Source organism: Clarias gariepinus, chromosome 8 (assembly GCF_024256425.1).
Source record: "Clarias gariepinus isolate MV-2021 ecotype Netherlands chromosome 8, CGAR_prim_01v2, whole genome shotgun sequence".
Classification (NCBI taxonomy): domain Eukaryota; kingdom Metazoa; phylum Chordata; class Actinopteri; order Siluriformes; family Clariidae; genus Clarias; species Clarias gariepinus.
This window is the reverse complement of record NC_071107.1, coordinates 36,620,716-36,640,368: the sequence shown is the minus strand read 5'-3', so window position 1 is coordinate 36,640,368 and position 19,653 is coordinate 36,620,716. Positions and strand designations below refer to the sequence as shown.

At 37.7% G+C, this 19,653-nt stretch overlaps 2 protein-coding genes across 2 annotated transcripts; one reads left to right on the top strand and one right to left on the bottom strand.

Moving 5' to 3' along the window:
• The first annotated feature begins 1,205 nt into the window (after positions 1 to 1,205).
• Positions 1,206 to 4,654, top strand: si:ch211-10a23.2 (Galectin-related protein A-like). Its single transcript, XM_053502709.1, has 4 exons — positions 1,206 to 1,353; positions 2,961 to 3,049; positions 3,521 to 3,710; positions 3,862 to 4,654. Exons 1-4 carry the CDS (start codon positions 1,327 to 1,329, stop codon positions 4,003 to 4,005), a joined length of 450 nt encoding a protein of 149 aa, XP_053358684.1. The 5' UTR covers positions 1,206 to 1,326; the 3' UTR covers positions 4,006 to 4,654.
• Positions 4,655 to 6,379: 1,725 nt separating this feature from the next.
• plek2 (pleckstrin 2) lies at positions 6,380 to 10,424 on the bottom strand. Its single transcript, XM_053502667.1, has 9 exons — positions 10,374 to 10,424; positions 9,555 to 9,719; positions 8,779 to 8,969; positions 8,376 to 8,467; positions 8,031 to 8,218; positions 7,817 to 7,918; positions 7,547 to 7,630; positions 7,218 to 7,296; positions 6,380 to 7,052 (listed from the first exon to the last, which is right to left on the bottom strand). Exons 1-9 carry the CDS (start codon positions 10,422 to 10,424, stop codon positions 6,925 to 6,927), a joined length of 1,080 nt encoding a protein of 359 aa, XP_053358642.1. The 3' UTR covers positions 6,380 to 6,924.
• Positions 10,425 to 19,653: the final 9,229 nt, after the last annotated feature.

The following is a 19,653-nucleotide window of genomic DNA, read 5'->3' as shown; positions in this document are numbered from 1 at the left end:
AAGAAATATAGAGCAAAAAGAAAACAGCTGTACAAAGTAGGTATGGATTTATCTCGTTTTTGTGAAATAAAGTTAGAATAAATGGTAAAAAGAAAATGGTAAATGGTAATGTCCAAGGTATCATTTAGTAGTATTTGTACTACTACTTATCATTAAAATAAAAATAGTGATTATGATGATGATGATTACTATTATTATTATTATTATTATTATATGTAATAACAAATATAGAATTACATGAATAAATTTTTTTTTAATAATGCATTTATTTGCAACTTTAACATTTTGTACATAATTAACCTTAACTCCAATCTGGCAACCCTGAGAACAAAGGTTACAAACTTCATCACCCTTTGTTTATGTTCACAATTGATTTTCTTTAAGGTTTCTAAGAAGCACCACATGTCTATCCACGTGTCCCCAGTTTCCTGTTTAGTTACATGTGCTGAAAATCTTTTAGTGTTTTTCTCAACTCGAAACCTGCAGAAACAGCAAACTAAATAAAGTATATCCCCAGTAAATTAGTATTAGTTTATGTTATACTTAGTGGTCAGGAGTTGGATTCTCCTCCTGCATGTTCTCCCTGTGCTTGGTGGGTTTCCTCCGGGTACTCAGGTTTCCTCCCATAGTTCAAAGACATGAAGATTAGGCTAACTGGCAATTTCCCAAATTGCCCTTAGTGTGTGAATGAGCGTGTAAGTGTGTGTGTTTCCTGAGATAGATTGGCACCCCATCCGGGGTGTACCCTGCCTCGTGCCTTAACTCTCCTGGGACAGGTCCCTTTACAAGATAAAGCAGTGTAGATGATGACAACGACAAAGATCCTGATACTAGCTGATATTGATACGACAGTAGTTTTTGGGGGAAACATCTAATTTTATTAATTAATTAATTATTAAAAACTTATCTAAAAAATAGGAGTGGCGGAATGTTTGGTTGCATTCTCACATCATAGAGCCTGGGTTTGAACATGTTAATAATAATAACAACAACAACAATAATAATAATAATAATAATACAATCTCTCTCTCTCTCTCTCTCACACACACACACACACACACACACACACACGTTGTGAACTGTTTACACATGAAACATAGCGACACACAGCCCCATTTAGGAATCTGCAGCACATCGTCACTACAGCCAGCCGGGGCGTTGCCAGGGAGACGGTCTCCATGGAAACGCGGGCGGGCCGGTGAGACGGTCTCCGATGCGCGAGGCGGCCCAGGCGGGGTTTAAGAGCTAATAATAATAATTAGAATAATCGAGTGATTGTGTTGTGATTATTATTATTATAATCAGGAGGTTTGGACCGGAGGCAGGATGGCGGACACACCGACACCGCGCACTGTAAGTCTGTCTCATTCCTCATCATTTCTGCGCTCGGGTTAATTCCACCCTTTGCTTTATTCACACTCACACACACACACACACACACGACTGCACTTTCACATGATTACTCAGAAATGCATTGCTTTTGTTTAATATTATTTGATATGATTTTAATCTCTAAGTGTGTGTCAGGTGATGGAGCTGCTGCTTTGCTGATTTTCTCTCCACATTATTGACTGTGTTTTCACTTCTTTTGTTGTTGTTGTTTATTCCCTATTGTTTATCTGTTAATCACTATAGGTTATTAGATTTTGCTTTACATCGCTGGTTTTTCCTTTTCCTCTTTTCTCTTGATCATATTATCCCCTATTGTTCACTGACCCCTGATGTTCCTTCCTGCCTTTCAGCTTTATTGTTCTTTTGTTAAACCTTTATTCATCATTTATTGCTCCTGTTCAGATGAATTATTGTCCATCAGTTATAGGATTTTAATTGGAAAATTTGTTTGTTTTTTTTTGTTTGTTTTTTATTGTATTACAAAGGATGTTATTGTTCATGGTTTATTGTGGTACGCGTTTCATCCCGGGAACACTGGGCACAAGGAATGAGGAAAACACCCCTGATGGGATGCCGGTCTTTTTCAACACACACACACACACACACACACACACACACACACACACACACACACACACACACATTCACACATTCACACTCGTTTACAATGAACCCAAAGAATAACAACAACAACAAAACTAAACACAAGAAAAATATAAACTATAATAGTATAATTTCTTTTATTAATTTATATTAGATTAGATTAGATTAGATTAGACTAGACTCAACTTTACGGTCATCGTGCAGAGGACATGTACAGAGCCAATGAAATGCAGTTTGCATCTAACCAGAAGTGCATAAGTGGCCTATTTACGATAAATAAATACAATGTCATTATACAAACAGAAGATGCATTTGGTAATAGGGTTATGGTATATAGTGATATAGTAATCTACAGCTGTGCAACATTGTGCAGTGAATGTGCTACAGTAAACAGAAAGTGCATTCGGTAATAAAGATGTGGAATATATACAGTATGTAATGGTGTACAGTATAATACAGTGTTATGCAGAACTGTGCAAACATTGCAGTGGATTGGCATGTCTGGAAGATTACATGCATAAATGTGTGAGTTCAGTATATGCAGAATAAACACAGGTGGAATATACCGTATTGCAATGATGATAATAATAATAATCGGTGGTGCAAAGATGCATAGTGGTAAAAACGAAGCAGTGCAATATAAACAGAAAGTGACAGTGCAGTGATGTGTTAGCTAACAGACCATGATCACCTGTTCAATCTTTTAGTTATTTTGCTTTTTGTTATCATCTAATTTCATGGTTGTTGTTTTCTAATTCTGTTATTTGATTATTCAGTAATGAGCATGGGAGCATGGGAAACTTTTTCATGTTTATGTGCTAAAAAGAATTTTCCATGATTGGTCGTTTAATTGCTTCACATCTTAGTTATTTGTTTCTATTTTGTTGTTGTTGTAATGATAATAATGGTTGTTGTCTAGTGTAAAATGTCTGTAATGAATTTGTCCTCCATGTGTCTGGGTGCAGGAAGAGGGTTACGTTGGACAGATTAAAGGAGGTCTGCGTCCCGCTATGAGAATCGTAGTAATGGGGATCATTCACAAGAAGCCAAAAAGGTATAATCTCTCTCTCTCTCTCTCTCTCTTACACACACACACACACACATATATTCGCAAACACAAACACAAACTTTACAGGACAAACTGCAGCTGTGGGAAAAAACACACAGTTGTTGCGATGTTCGTCTAAAAGGCCATTTATGCATGAGTACGTTCGTGTCGCTCGTTCTGTAATTCCCATGATGTGAGCGCCAGTGTGGGAACAAAGCATGTCCCATGAAGATTTTTTTTTTGCCAGATGTGAAAAGAAATATTTGTTGCTTTAGCCTTATTTGGGAAATAAATGCAGCACTCATTTGTTACTAAAGAAGGATGACAAGAATTGATGGCAGTTCATTTATTCTAGTTTTTTTTAAGTTCCTGCTGAGAAATAAACTCTATTAGATACAGACGAGAGAACAAACTAGAAACATTCACAGATTGTTGCCATAAATAGTGAGTAGGGTGTATCTTTCTATCATGTTGTAGTATGATGGTGACGTTGTCGTGCCCACCTCGAGGAGAGGGTGACGAGGAGCAGGAGGGTGACGTGGGCTTGCAGATGACAATCAAGTTTATGGAAAAAGCCGTGGTCCGCAATTCCCGAGTCAGTGGAAAGTGGGGAACGTCAGAAGGCATCATTTCGTTCTTCCCTTTTGCTGCAGGAGAATCTTTTAAAGTAAGCATTTGTCTCATGTCATATAAAGCTATCAGAGATGCTGTTACAGTAAATTATTCAACACCTTCGGACTAATCAGAATCCAGAATCCAACCTCTCTCTTCCTCTCTCTCTCTCGCTTTCTCTCACTCTCTCTCTCTCTCATTCTCAGATGGAGATTGTGTGTGAGCACCAGCAGTTCCGGATCCTGGTGGACGGTCAGCCGCTGTGTGGATTCACACACAGAGTGACCCAGCTGGCTTCTCTCACGTCCCTGCGTGTGGGTGGAGACCTGCAGCTCACCAAGATTGCATGAAAAAAAAGTGGCCATCCGAAAAAAACAAACACACACACACACACACACACACACAGGCACTTATACGATAATTGCAAATTATTGTTTCACCAAGTTGGTCCAACAAAATGTCCCTCCTTTAGTGACCTTTTATCCTCTGTCCTGACACTCCGTCAGGGAAAATACACATGCAATCTGATACAGAATGTCATATCTTCCAAAGCTCTCACAGACTTCTACCTGCTACAGCCTTGACATTTACCTTTGGCTCTTTCGTATTCCAACTGAAGTGCCTTGACAAGCGTGTGTATACGAGTGTGTGTGCGTGTGTGTGTGTGTGTGTGTGTGTGTGTGTTGGGGCTACACTGTCTTCACACAGGCAGTAAAAATACAACCTTAGAAAGCTCTCTAAGAGATTTCTGATTTAATCTCTTATATGGTGCTATAGAACAGGGTGGTGTGTGTGTCTAACACACACACACCTACAATTCGCACTTTTAACACACACTCTGATGTTCATGTATGCTGCATTAAAGTTAAACCATTTCTCTACTCTGACGAACACACATGCCATGAAATCAACGTGTCTGATTGTGAAATAAAAAACAACCCATGTCTCTTAAAATCCCTTTGTCTGAATTTGATTCAGTTTGAAGTCAATAAAAGTCTTTTTGCAAGTCACTAAGATGTTGTTGTGTTAATGGTCATGACTTACACCACTGACTCTAGAGGAACGGTCTTTAGGGACGTGACATGAACATTATGTATGAAGTTGCATCATTAATGCGCTTCATTATTACCATGTCCACCCTGCCAGTGCGCTATTTTTTACGTCACACTTCTTTTAAGCACATCAGTTATTCTTCTACACTTTTCGCACTACGTTATTTATAAAAGCTATATTTTTTAAAAGAATTTACCAAGCAGCCTGTTTTCTAAACTGCATTTGTTTTAAATTAAATAAGATTTAAACTTGAATGGATTTTTTGATCAAATACACTAATGGACTGTAAGGAAATGTCTAATCTAACGGTCACTGGTGATGTCACACTGAACTGACCAATCAGCAGCTTCACTTTAAACTCACCCTTCTTCTTTTCTCACATTTTTGTTAAGGTTTGTATGATATACTGTACAACTGGTATATTATAGAGACGCCAATTTCTATTTTGAATTTTAAACATTTAAAAGTAATAAACCAACAGAAGGTCTGTAAATGTGACTTTTCCCTTCTGCTGGTGATATCACCTCATGCCAACCAGTCAGTTAGTTCACTTTAAGCACACACACACACACACACACACACAGAGACACACGTATTTTGTAGCTTTTCTCATTTTCGGACCTTTTTGTAGCCAAATGTTTTTTTTAAAGAATTGTTTTCTTCTTTACTCTTAGTTTTTTTTTTTCTTAAGCATTTTGATTTCTTTTTACATTGGTTTCCTTTTGTCTTTTCTTTGTTTCATTGTCATGCTCTCTTTCTTTAATATTCTTCCTCTATAATTTCAAATAATGATCATGATTTAGAATAAACAAAACCTATCTTTCTTTTTTTCTTTCTTTAAAAGCATTTAATTACATTCTTTCATTTTATTTTATTTATATAGCACTTTTAACAAAAGTCATCGTCTCAAAGTAGTTTCACAAATATGAAAGAAATTTTTATTTTGAGCATGTCATGTTCTATCCTTCTGCATTTCTCCCAAAAAAATCTTTCCTTTTTATTCTCTCTCTCTTTCTCTGTCCTTTAATGTCTTTTTTTTTAATGTAAAACCAAACACACAAGCACATTTATATTTTTGGAAGTTTTTAGAAATATTTTTTCAAGTCTTTATTTTCAGCACGCAGAAACAAATTGGTATTTTTGTTTACTTTTCTTTCTCTTAATATTTTTCGTTTTTTTAATTCTAAACTCTTGTATTATTTATTATATCAATCCGAATTGTTTTTATAATAAAAATAAATATATAAACCAATTTTTTATTTCTTTCCCTATAAATTTTTTGCCTCTTTGATTATGAACAGTACCACTTTCATCCCTCATTAATATTCAGGAAACACTTTTTATTAAAAATGATGAGGCTGCTTTCAAGTATACAATAAATACAGTTTATTTTACATAAAAAAGAAGAAATGGACATGTGCATGTATACCACATCTATACACCACATTATGTTTAAACTTACTGCACTTTTTAGGTTATTGTATAAGTATTTGTTCATTTATTTATAGGATGCACTAATTTAAGTTTAGTGCTTTAAATCTTGTAATTAAAATTTAATACAGCATTATTACAATACAGTATAGAATGATGAGACAATAATATCAGCACATGCCTGGTTATAAAAGTAATTAAATAATAATAATAATAATAATAAAGTTTTGCTTGCTATAAAACATGTATTACAGTAAGGAGTTGTGCATAAGACAAACAAAGTGCTTAGAGTGAACATAAGTTAAAGAAACAGCAGACGGTGATCTGTACAGAGTTATCACTGCACATACAGTCACTAAAATATTTGGCTACACGTGACTGTATGAGAGCCGTAAATGAATTGAATCTGAATTAAAAATGCTGCCAGCAGGATGAGCTTCAGCGTGGACTTCAGGCTGTTCCTGCTCTGGAAGAACAAATGCTGAGAATCCTGAAATATGTCTCTTATAGCTCATATGGCTTGTGATGGTGTTTAGAGGAACTAGCAAAGCCCATGAGCATGGATCAGAATGAACTGGTGCTGAGCTTATTGTGTTGTGTAAATAACATCCGCTTTCAACTTTAAATACGTCTGGATGGAAAAAAAAGGTTGTGAATTTAAGCTGAATATTGTGGATTGTAATACTCAGTGCTCCAAAGCGCCCGAGCATGATCACACAGGACATCTAATCTGGGTGTGAAAGCCTGAACCGCTCTGCGACGCTGCTGTTTAACTAATGACGTCTTTATGTTTGCTGCTTGATGGCTTCAATCCACTCCATCTTCTCCTGGTGTGTGGGAGCCTGGATGAAGTAATGTCTGTCCATCTGAGTGATGATCTTAAACAGGTTCCCCTGGACTTTACCTTTCACGCCTGCACATGACGAAACACACAGCAGAGTAAACTCTCAGCTAACGGGATAAACACTTTACCTGTCTGAACATGCAGCAAAAAATAACAGCGCTGCAAAACATTACTGTTACACTATAATGACATTATGGTGACTCAGCACACACACACACACACACAAACACACACCTGAGGGGATGCCATTGTCATCCAGAGAAGAAATCAGACAGCCGCGTAAAGAGATCCCGCCGACAGGAGTGATTTCATCCTGAGGAATGAAGTGGACAAGTCCGTACACAACCATAAGCGACAAGAAGAAAAGACAAAAAGACTCTGTCTGAGTCAGGGGGAAAAAAAAATATCTTACAAAATAGATCTTATGAATCCATTGTTTCATTTTCATTTCTAAATATATTTACTTGCAAGTGTTTTATTCCTCTTTTTAAAGAACATCTGTAAATGTGTATTAACACCTAATCATGTGTTTAACAAAACTAAATAAACATCATCACTCTCACCTTGCTCGGGTCGTAGTAGTGCAGGAAACCTGGCTCTGACCTCAGCACAAAGAGTCGCACCTTCCAGTTCTTCACGTTGTGTCCCTGAGACACACACACACACACACACACACAGTAAGCAACAGACTCACAATATGTTCGCTCCCTCTCTAATTCACCCTTAGAAGATTTGATGATGATGATAACGATGATGATCATGAAGGTCTGATTTAGATTTAGAACCTTCTTGACCTTCATGACCCCGTCTCTCTCTGCACCTGTTTCCCTCACCTGTTTGACCAGGTATCCTCTCTTCTGCACTCTTCCACTCAGCTCCACCGCAGATACAGACTTCTCTGACTTCACACTCCCCCTCTTCTTCAAACTCTCAGCCTAATACAACACACACACACACACACACACTTACAGTAAAAACCTTACTGGCTCCTTACAACTTCTCATTCCTGCTAATATTATAATCAAGAACAAGAAAAAGAAAACGTACGAAGCTGTAGAGAGCCGAAGAATCATCGAGGAACTGTTCTCCAAGAGCGGCGTTCCTCACGGCGGCTACACTCTTCACTCCCACCGCTCTCACACAGCCTTCATCCAGCAGAGCCGACGCCAGAGTCACGGCCTCCACCCGAGTCAGAGCCATCTGAGTGAACACCAACCAGTCCACTACTGCCGAGCCTACACACACACACACACACACACACACAGCACAATACCATTAGCATTTCACAAGTATTTATAAAACCCTAATTATATTACACCTTACACTTCAAACTGGATTAAAAGAGACAAAAGAGTGTGTGTGTTTGTGTGTGTGTGTTGCAAGGACACAAACCTGAGAAGCAGTTGATGTAGGTGCTGCCCTGCTCCACATGGCTGCTCATCTTAATGCCGCTGTGAACATCATACATGGAGTCCACCACCTGACTGTTACACACACACACACACACACACACACACACACACACACACACACACACACACACACAGAAACCCTGAATTACCCATATAACTGCACATATTGCTATTGCACATTGTTTTTCCCTTCGCCTGGTAAAACAGCACTAACATTGGAGACTCCTTCCATAAACAAATCATCTGTTCCCGCGTCCAGAATTCAGCCCTTTCTATAATAATGACAATTTATATAAACGAGTGATTGATGTCGGAGTTGAAAGGAGTGTGTGGCTGTGTGTTATATCACTCGGATGATTTGACCGGACTGAGCCGCGCCTCACCTGAGGTTAATCTTGTGGAGCTGCAGCGATTGTGAAGGTTTACGCACAGCCGGAGACGGAGTTTTTGTGTCCCCAGAGCCCAGTCTCCTCACGGCCACGTCGATCTCCGCGGCCCACTCGTCCCGCTCTTCCCGAGAACACGCCTCCAGGAAGTACTCCTCTGACGTCTTGGTCTTCAGTCTCAGAACCAACTGGAGGAGACAGATGGACCTGTTATAAAGCCCTGACACTGGAGACTCCTTACATAAGTGAATGATGGTGTAAAAGTTTGTAGCATCTCCTTTTTTGTTGAATTAATGTCTTGTAATGTCTCCATGCATGTGTCTCCTTCCCCGACTGACTCTTTAACTACTACACACAAGCCACAACAAGCTCGCAATACAGAACACACGCCGGGTTACTATGGATCGAATGAAAACAGAAAACACACACCGTGTCCCTGGCAAGCTGGAGCAGATTTAATATTGAGTTAATACGACTATTGATTGAATAGGTGGGATTATACCAGCCTGCAGCTGTGAACTAGATGGAACAAATCACAGAGACACACCCGACCAGTCTGCCATGTCATCTAATGCAAACAAAGTTACACACTGCACAGGATAAGTCTTCAGGATAAACCTTCATACTGAACATCTGGCTAATCTCTCGTACGCATGGCATGAAAATAAATAAAGAAGCTTGGGATCGTCTCAGGGTCCCATTTTTATCTCAAGGCCCGAATGTGAAATCTAATCAGTAATAGAACACTATGGGTTAAAGTCGTGGTGTCTTACCGGTCTGTTTTCATATTCCAGGTACGGACAGGTGATCTCACAGTCGTGTAACGGGATGCTCCCTCTGTGGCACGAGTCCCGCTTTCCCCCCTCGTACCTGTAGTAAAGCAGCTGCTCGGCTTTCAGGACAAACCACCGAACCTTCCAGTTGTGAACCATGTGACCCTGGTGAGAAAGTTGAAAAAAAAATTGTCAGATTTGTCAATTCTGGCTTCTGATTGGTTGATTAAATGTCTGACATTACAGTCGTGAAGCTGCAAAAAGAACAATAATGGCTCGTTCACAGGGCGTGTACAGTAATAACAATAATAATGATTATAATAATAATAATAATGTAAAATCCTTAATACGGTGAAGTTGGCTTTCGTACAAAGATGTTCATTTAACATATATTTATGGAAGGAGTCTCCAGTGTCAATGATTTGTAACAGACTTTTTCAGGACAGATTGATGTGACAGACGTGTGACTGTTTAATGTAAAGGGAGACAATAAATAAATCCTGGTCACTGTTTAGAGCTGATACGATGTGAGTGAGAAGAGCAGCTAACCTTTTTCACACCCACTGAACGTGGATTTAACCAGATAAAACTCTGTTGCTTGATTATTTAGTGAGAAAAACAATCATAACTGCTGTAGTATAAGAGGAATAAAACTCTTTAGGATATGCTGTTATAGGAAAATCACCACGATTCAGAGTGGAAACAGTAACTCTACCTCATCACTGATTGTTTTCCTCTAATAGCACAACACAAAGTGTTTCAGTAGTTTATTCCTATATATATATTCATTTCGTTTCCAGTATAAAAAACACAACTCACCCTTTTGACCAAAAAGCCTTGTTTAAGAACAGAGCCATTCTGCGCTTCCATGTCTGATGATTTCTGCTGTTCTGACAAACTGCCGAGTGTTTTATAGCCAGGAGTGTATTTCGTCATCACTCCAACACACCCTGCACGCCTCAGGGCATAGAAACAACTTCTAGGAAAGCGAAGTGCAAACACAGAGCAGGAGTGTCGGAAGTGCATTCCTAATGTGGAAACGATCCACATGGCAACATCAATCCAACCTGTTCGTACACTAGGACTTTTTTTTAGCTTTCTTTGAACCGAAAAGGTTTAAAGCTGCCCCACGGGTACAGATGTCACCTGATCCTCACAAGTGAATAACCACCTGATCCAGGTGTAACATGGACACGTGTAATTCACACAAAACTGTAATTTACATGTCAGGCACGCGGGTTTTCCCATCACACATAAGTCTTTTTTTCACACGTACACAACGTTAGAAAGCACCTTCACGTCAGACGTCTGTCCCCTTTAACATTTAGGCCATTTCTGACCAACAGCCGTCCACTGGGAGCTGTTTAGTTTCTGTAAAGTCTTAATAATAATGAAATAAGGTTCGATAGATTCAAGTGAATATAATCGGACAGCTAACGTCGTCTTCTAATGTGTTCAGCTAACCTGTGACTGTCTCAGGAGGGAGAGAGGGTTAGCACCAGTGTTGGGTTTAACGCTTTACAAAGTAATACTTGGATTACTTTTTTGATGTAACGAGTAATCTAACGCGTTAGGTCCGCCATTTAAGTACTCAGTTATTTAGTTATTTTTTTATGTATTCCATCAATTTATGTAATCCGTGAGCCAGACAGCAGTGACTCCCAATCTGTCAGTGTGTGTGTGAAAGTCGTCCTACAAGCCCCGCCCCCAATAACCCGCCCCTCTGTTATTCCTGCTGTTATACCCCTATCTCACTTATGCGGTTTGACTTACGGTGAGATGCGATGTTAGGCACCGTGAGCCGCCGCAACTGTCTGCCCCACATCCCGCGAAGTTCTGCAAGGTCTCAAAACTCAAAGTGAATCATGATGAACCACGTAGGTGAGACAGGGGTATTAGTAGGTGAGATGGGGGTATTAGTAGGTGAGACAGGGGTATTAGTAGGTGAGATAGGGGTATTAGTAGGTGAGACAGGGGTATTAGTAGGTGAGATAGGGGTATTAGTAGGTGAGATAGGGTATTAGTAGGTGAGACAGGGGTATTAGTAGGTGAGATAGGGGTATTAGTAGGTGAGACAGGGGTATTAGTAGGTGAGATGGGGGTATTAGTAGGTGAGATAGGGGTATTAGTAGGTGAGATGGGGTATCAGTAGGTGAGATAGGGGTATAAGTAGGTGAGATGGGGTATTAGTAGGTGAGACAGGGGTATTAGTAGGTGAGATGGGGGTATTAGTAGGTGAGATAGAGGTATTAGTAGGTGAGATGGGGGTATTAGTAGGTGAGATAGAGGTATTAGTAGGTGAGATAGGGGTATTAGTAGGTGAGATGGGGTATTAGTAGGTGAGATAGGGGTATTAGTAGGTGAGATGGGGTATTAGTAGGTGAGATGGGGGTATTAGTAGATGAGATAGGGGTATTAGTAGGTGAGATGGGGTATTAGGTGGGATAGTAGTTGAGATAGGGGTATTAGTAGGTGAGATGGGGGTATTAGGTGAGATAGTAGGTGAGATAGGGGTATTAGTGGGTGAGATGGGGGTATTAGTAGGTGAGATGGGGTATTAGTAGGTCAGACAAGGGTATTAGTAGGTGAGATGGGGTATTAGTAGGTGAGATGGGGTATTAGTAGGTGAGACAAGGGTATTAGTAGGTGAGATAGGGTATTAGTAGGTGAGACAAGGGTATTAGTAGGTGAGATAGGGGTATTAGTAGGTGAGATAGGGGTATTAGTAGGTGAGATAGGGGTATTAGTAGGTGAGATAGGGGTATTAGTAGGTGAGATGGGGTATTAGTAGGTGAGATAAGGGTATTAGTAGGTGAGACAGGGGTATTAGTAGGGGAGATGGGGTATTAGTAGGTGAGACAGAGGTATTGGTAGGTGAGATGGGGTATTAGTAGGTGAGATAGGGGTATTAGTAGGTGAGATGGGGGTATTAGTAGGTGAGATGGGGTATTAGTAGGTGAGATGGGGTATTAGTAGGTGAGACAAGGGTATTAGTAGGTGAGATAGGGGTATTAGTAGGTGAGATAGGGGTATTAGTAGGTGAGATAGGGGTATTAGTAGGTGAGATAGGGGTATTAGTAGGTGAGATAGGGGTATTAGTAGGTGAGATAGGGGGATTAGTAGGTGAGATAGGGGTATTACTGTACTAGGTGAGATGGGGGTATTAGTAGGTGAGATAGGGGGATTACTGTAGTAGGTGAGATAGGGGGACTAGTAGGTGAGATGGGGTATTACTAGGTGAGATGGATGGGGTATTAGTAGGTGAGATGGATGGGGTATTAGTAGGTGAGATAGGGGGATTAGTAGGTGAGATAGGGGTATTACTGCAATAGGTGAGATGGGGGTATTAGTAGGTGAGATAGGGGTATTAGTAGGTGAGATGGGGTATTGGTAGGTGAGATAGGGGTATTAGTAGGTGAGATGGGGTGTTAGTAGGTGAGATGGGGGGATTAGTAGGTGAGATGCCGGTATTAGTAGGTGAGATGGGGTATCAGTAGGTGAGATAGGGGTATTAGTAGGTGAGATGGGGGTATTAGTAGGTGAGATGGGGTATTAGTAGGTGAGATAGGGGTATTAGTAGGTGAGATGGGGGGATTAGTAGGTGAGATGCGGGTATTAGTAGGTGAGATGGGGTATCAGTAGGTGAGATAGGGGTATTAGTAGGTGAGATAGGGGTATTAGTAGGTGAGACAAGGGTATTAGTAGGTGAGATAGGGGTATTAGTAGGTGAGATGGGGGATTAGTAGGTGAGATGCGGGTATTAGTAGGTGAGATGGGGTATCAGTAGGTGAGATAGGGGTATTAGTAGGTGAGATGGGGGTATTAGTAGGTGAGATAGGGGTATTAGTAGGTGAGATAGGGGTATTAGTATTTGTGAATTTGATGATAGAATAATTATAAAGGTCTTGACTAAAACAACATGCATAAGAATCACAAAGGTGTTTTTTTATTGTCTGAAATGGAAAAGTACTCGAACTAGTTACTTTTATCAGTAAGTGACGCTGTAATGTAACTGATTACTTTTTAATGACAGTAATTTTGTAATGTAATTAGTTATTTTAAAAAGTAACGTCCCGCAACACTGGTTAGCATTCCCATTGCACCGGCTAATGCTAACTAGAATCAGGAAGCTGTTTGTGTCACACACAAAGGGTTAAAAATAATAATGAAACAGTTTTAATGCAAACTAGGAACAAAAAGATTCTGGTTATTTGCTCAGTGCTCAGGTGGCCCGACAGACAGACAGACAGACACGGCAGTATTTCTTATGAGTCATAATAAAAAGCAGTGAGTCACAGACAGACTGACGGCGGTGTCGCACTCTGAGTCACTACAGTCGGGCTCAGGGTTCTGGGTGACTCTTCAGGGAGATATTGCAAAACCAAACAACACCATGGTTACAAATGAAATGAATTAAATAAACAATAGGACGTCATCTATAGTCTAAAATACTTTACATATTAAACATAGTGAGACAAAACACAGAGAGTCCTTTTGGGTTTATTTATTTAGTTTTAAGTTTTCAGTCCTGTATAAGTTGGGGGAAAAAATCTAGTTTGTGGTTAAAGTCAGTATCTTTTCTCAATCCTTGTCATTAACAAAACTGCTTGAATAAATAGTATGCATCCTTAGTCCACAGGTCTCTATAAAAAATCAATCCACAAATAAATTAAATAAATATATATATAAACAGTATATATACACATACACACAGTATATATACAAATTTATTTTATGTTTTAAATGTCTTTTGCCATATTTTTTATGATTTATTTTACTGTCTATTACATTTTACTGTTATATATAGTCATAATAAAATAAAATGATATAATATGAATGTTACTTTTTAAATATTTAACATATTATATTACTAATATTAAGTTTTAGAACACTTTAAATTTCTTTGTTTTTGTTTGTTTATTTTCTACATTCTACAACAATACTGGGGATTTCAAAACTATAAAATAACACATATGGAATTAGGTAATTACATGACAACAAGAAAAACCACGATTAGTTGTTATTTTAACAGAGGTCAGCCTTTCTGTAATAGTTCTTTCAAGAACAGTATTGTCAAGTGCATTTGCAAAAAAAAAAAAATATATATATATATATATATATATTTGGCTTAATTTATTATCAACCTATTAACTAATTTCTTGTTAATTAAATTGTATTCTTTATTTGTATAATTTTTTATTATTGTATTTTATTAATTAATAAACACTATGATTTAAAAAGATATTTTATACAAACACGATAAAAATATGTAAAAAAAAAAAAAAAGAAAAAAAAAAAAAAGAAAGAAAGTCCTTAAAAATGAGCATTCCTAAAAAAACATCTGTAACTTAAAAAAGATAATGATGCCCTCTAGTGGTGATTAAAAAAAATCCCAGCGTTGTTGTAGTTGTTTAAATCCACCGCTGGGCGGCGACAAAGACCTGCAATAAAATTCACAGAGCTTTCGCTTACAGTTTTATTAAATAAAAAACGCAAAAATTGTTCATTTTTGTCAAAAAATGTATTTTAATATTAAGACTAATTAAATTTATCTGATGTGCCTGTATGTTTTTAACTGTTTCTTGGCCTTACCTTATTATCAACCTCTTAACTTATTTGTATTTAATTAGATTTTATTCTTTATTTTGCACCCTTTTATATTTTATTACTTTTTTACTAACAACTAAGACTTTTTATATTTTTTACAAATACTATGACAATATGACATTAGGATAAACAATGAAATCCGTCACCAAAAAAAAAACAATGGTGCCCTCTAGTGGCGATAAAATTACAGCGTTGTAGTTGTTTAAAAGCACCGCTGGGCGGCGACAAAAGACCTGCAATAAAATCCACAGAGTTTCGTGTTAAATAAAAACAAGTAAAATGTCCTTCATGTTTAACAATGTAAATATCAAGACTAATAAAATTGCATTGATTTGCTTGTATGATTTTTATAGTTTTTTTGTTTGCCTTACTTTATTATCAATCTATTAACTTATGGTTAAATCAAATTCAAATTTTATTTGTCACATACACAAACATACACAGTACGAAATGTAGTGAAATGCATTAATTGTAGTTTATTCTTTATTTTACACTTTAATATATTTTATTACATTTTATTACAAGATATATATATATACAGTACAGACTAAAAGTTTGGACACACCTTTTCGTTCAACGTGTTTTCTTTATTTTCATGACCCTTTACGTTGGTAGATTCTCACTGAAGGCATCAAAACTATGAATGAACACATGTGGAGTTATGTACTTAACAAAAAAAGGTGAAATAACTGTTTTATATTCTAGTTTCTTCAAAATAGCCGCCCTTTGCTCTGGTTACTGCTTTTTATAGAATATAAAAACCGTTTTCAGTAATTTCACCTTTTTTTTGTTATACTTTATTATATATAATAAAATTTAATTGATTTGCCTGTATGTTTTAATTGGTTTTGGCCTGTACAGTACCTTATTAACAATCTATTAAAGTATTTGTAGTTAAATATATTGTATTATTTATATTACACTCTATGTTTTATTATATTTTATTATTTAATAACGACTAAGACTTTTTATACAAATACTATGACAATGTGGCATTAGGATAAACAAGAAACCCCCCTAAAAATTTGAATCCTTAAAAAAATTATATTACCTATTAAATAATGATGCCCTCTAGTGTGGTGACAAGAAATATGCCAGCGTTGTAGCTAATAAAGACCACCGCAGAGCGGCGACAAGGAACCATTATGTGTGTGTGTGTGTGTGTGTGTGGTCCTTGGAGTGGAATTCCGATCCTGCACAGAAGGTGCTGATCCAGACACAACCCTGATCCTCTTTTAATTAAAGGTAGTCTTGGGGACACACATACACAGACATGCACGCACGCACAGCTGTGACCATTCAGGATAAAAGTGTGTGTGTGTGTGTTTTAGAGGACAAACAAAAGTCTTGTGTTGACATTCTAACAAAGCTCACAGAGTTTCTAATTGTGGTTATTCTTTAATTATTCCTCTTTAAACTTTTTCTTAATTCACTTTTAGTTTGGATGAATTTAAACACATTCTGAAAAATAATGTGGAATAAGTTGTCCTACATGTCCTTGGGGTTTCAACGCCTAAAGGACATGGCGGTTGATTCATTGTGCCATAAATCAACCATATCCTAATCCGACTCCCCGTGTACAACTATCCCTCCAAAGACTGCTAGACAGCCAACTCTAATAATATGTAAACAAAAGATTACAAATAAACTTACATATTAGCATGTACTTACATATTAACTTAACTTATAAACTTACATATAACTTATACATATTACATTAAAAAAGTTCCACACATTCCACATATCTCCTTGCTGGGGCACCAAATGAGTGCAGATGGAGCTCTCATAGACCTTAATGAGGTCTCAACCATGACAAAGTTTCTGACACCTAAGGCAGTAATGGACGTAAGCTTTGCCAAGTATAAAAAAATCTTCTTTTCCATCCGTAAATGTAAAGACCATCCTAGCTCTTCAATGTAAAATTGAATGGATCCGAAACAAGAGTCTGTCTCAGGTATTTGGAGAAAACCTTAACTCCGTTCATATACTTTCTTCTTGAGAAAAGTGTCCCTAGCAGGTGGGTTATCTGTGAACCACTAGAGTGGTGGCACTAGCAAAATACCTACTGACTATAAGAACATGGGGTAGAGGCTCCAGAGGTGGGTAGAGTAGCCAAAAATTGTACTCAAGTTAGAGTAGCTCACTCTCAATCTAACCCACTCATCTTCTATACCGCTTTATCCTGTATTCAGGGTCACGGGGACCTAAAGCCAATCCCAGGAGGCTTAGGGCACGAGGCAGGGTACACTCTGGACAGGGTGCCAATCCATCGCAGGGCACACATACACTTACATTCATACGCTACGGGCAATTTGGGAATGCCAATAAGCCTAATTAGCCTAATCTACATGTCTTTGGACTGTGGAAGGAAACCGAAGTACCTTGGGAAAACCCACCAGACACGGAGAGAACATGCAAACTCCTTGCACACAGAACTGGGAATCGAGCCTGGCCGGAAATCGAACCCAGACCCTGGAGGTGCAAAGCGACAAATAATAATTTATTATTAACAAGTAATATTCTCAAAAAGATACTTAAGTACTGAGTAACTGTTTCAATTGTAATAACCGATTTATTATTTTTTTGAAATTATGTAAGCAGCCAGACAAAATAATGAAATAATGTACAAATTCTACAATTTCCAAATAATAAAATTAATAAAATAAATGTAACAAGATAAATGAATTAAATAAAAATAAAAAAATCACAACATAAAGTATAAGATATACTGTATATTCAGTTGCCCTCCAAATGGCTCAGGAGATAGAAAATAACATTAGAACATGTGTACAATAATGTAAGAAACTTATATTTTAAAGCCTTTAGCTTATTTGCTAATTATATATTTTAACATTCCAACATTAAATAAAACAGCTAAACTAACTGTGACATGTTTCCTTCGCTGTCTACCACGGCTGAATTTTTCTTTCCTGCTATATGCAGCAGTTCTGTGTGGTTATGTGACTACATGTGGTTATTGTTATTGCAGCTGATTGGTCAAACAGATTCATGTGATTATTGCTGCTACATCTGATGGGTGAAACACACTCATGTGGTAGATCCACCGGCTGCATTTCTCTGGCAAAAACAAAGAATATCTAATGTGTGGAATAAATGGTTATAAAAGTAACGAGTCGAGTTGAGCCAGATGTAGCTGGGTTAGAGTAGCGTTTCTTCTTCACAAATCTACTCAAGTAAAAGTAAAGAGTTTGGTGCAGTTAAACTTCTTATAAAAGTAATTTTTTTCTAAAAGTTACTCAAGTAAATGTAATGGAGTAAATGTAACTTGTTACTACCCACCTCTGAGTAGCTCAAACATCTAAACAGCTTTACCCTCATACAGCTCAATTTATCCTGCGTGTAAGAATACAGTGGAACCTTGGATTGCAAAAAACTCGATCTGTGAGTGTTTTGCAGGATGAGCAAAATATTTTTTTTAAATTTAACTTGTTAAACGAGCGTGGTCTTGATATACAAGTACTGTAGTACGTATATGCTTTATCAGCTGAGTGTCACATGATCACAACTGAGCCAATAGTTCTTCTCTTTCACTCTTGCACTGTGGAATTATGGATAATCTTCTCCCCTGCTCAGTCTCAGTGCGCGTACGTCACTTGTATAGGCAGCATCCGTGTGCGTGGATACTGTTTACTACATCATTGTGACGTGTGTGTGTATGTGTGTACACGTAATTTTTTTTAATTTTAATTAAGTGTAGTGACTGTTATTTATTAACTATACTGCAACAACGGCCCATGTAAAGAATGTTAAAAAGGTTGTAGCAATTCGAGAGATCAATCTGTTTAGAGGAGTGATTCCGTTTGTGTGTGTGTGTGTGTGAGAAAGTCATCCTACACAGTAGCCCATCTTCTCCTGTTTCACTGGTTATGATTCTTTTCAAAGGTAAAGTACAGGTTAATTTTTTTTTTATTTCTACATTATATTTTGTATTAATCATTTGTATGAATATTTTTGGGCTGTGGAACGCATTATCAGATTTTCCATTATTTCTTACGAGGAAATTAGAAATTTTGATATACAAGTGCTTTGATATACAAGCACACTTCCAGAATGATTTATGCTCACAAATCCAAGGTTTAACTGTACTAAGGTTGGGTCTTTGTATCAACTTCATACAGTTTAATTCAATTAAATTTTATTTGTACAGCCCTTTTAACAATCAACATTTTCGCAAGGCAGCTTTACACAATCGAAAGAATTATTTAAGTGTGTATGGATTGTGAATGTGTAAAAATCTAAATGATCAGATTGTCCCTGAGATGGTAGGAAGAAACCTTCAAAGGAACAAGACTCAACAGGGAACCCCTCCTGATCTGGATAAAAACGGATAGCAGGAATTGATCTGCAGTCATACTGTGTGTTAGGAGGCTGGAAGTTCAGTAAAACAGAAGATGTGTTTAAGTTGATATGGAGTCCAGTTCGTTATTGGAGGCTCAGGAAGACTGTAGGAAACTCCAGTTTTGAACTATCG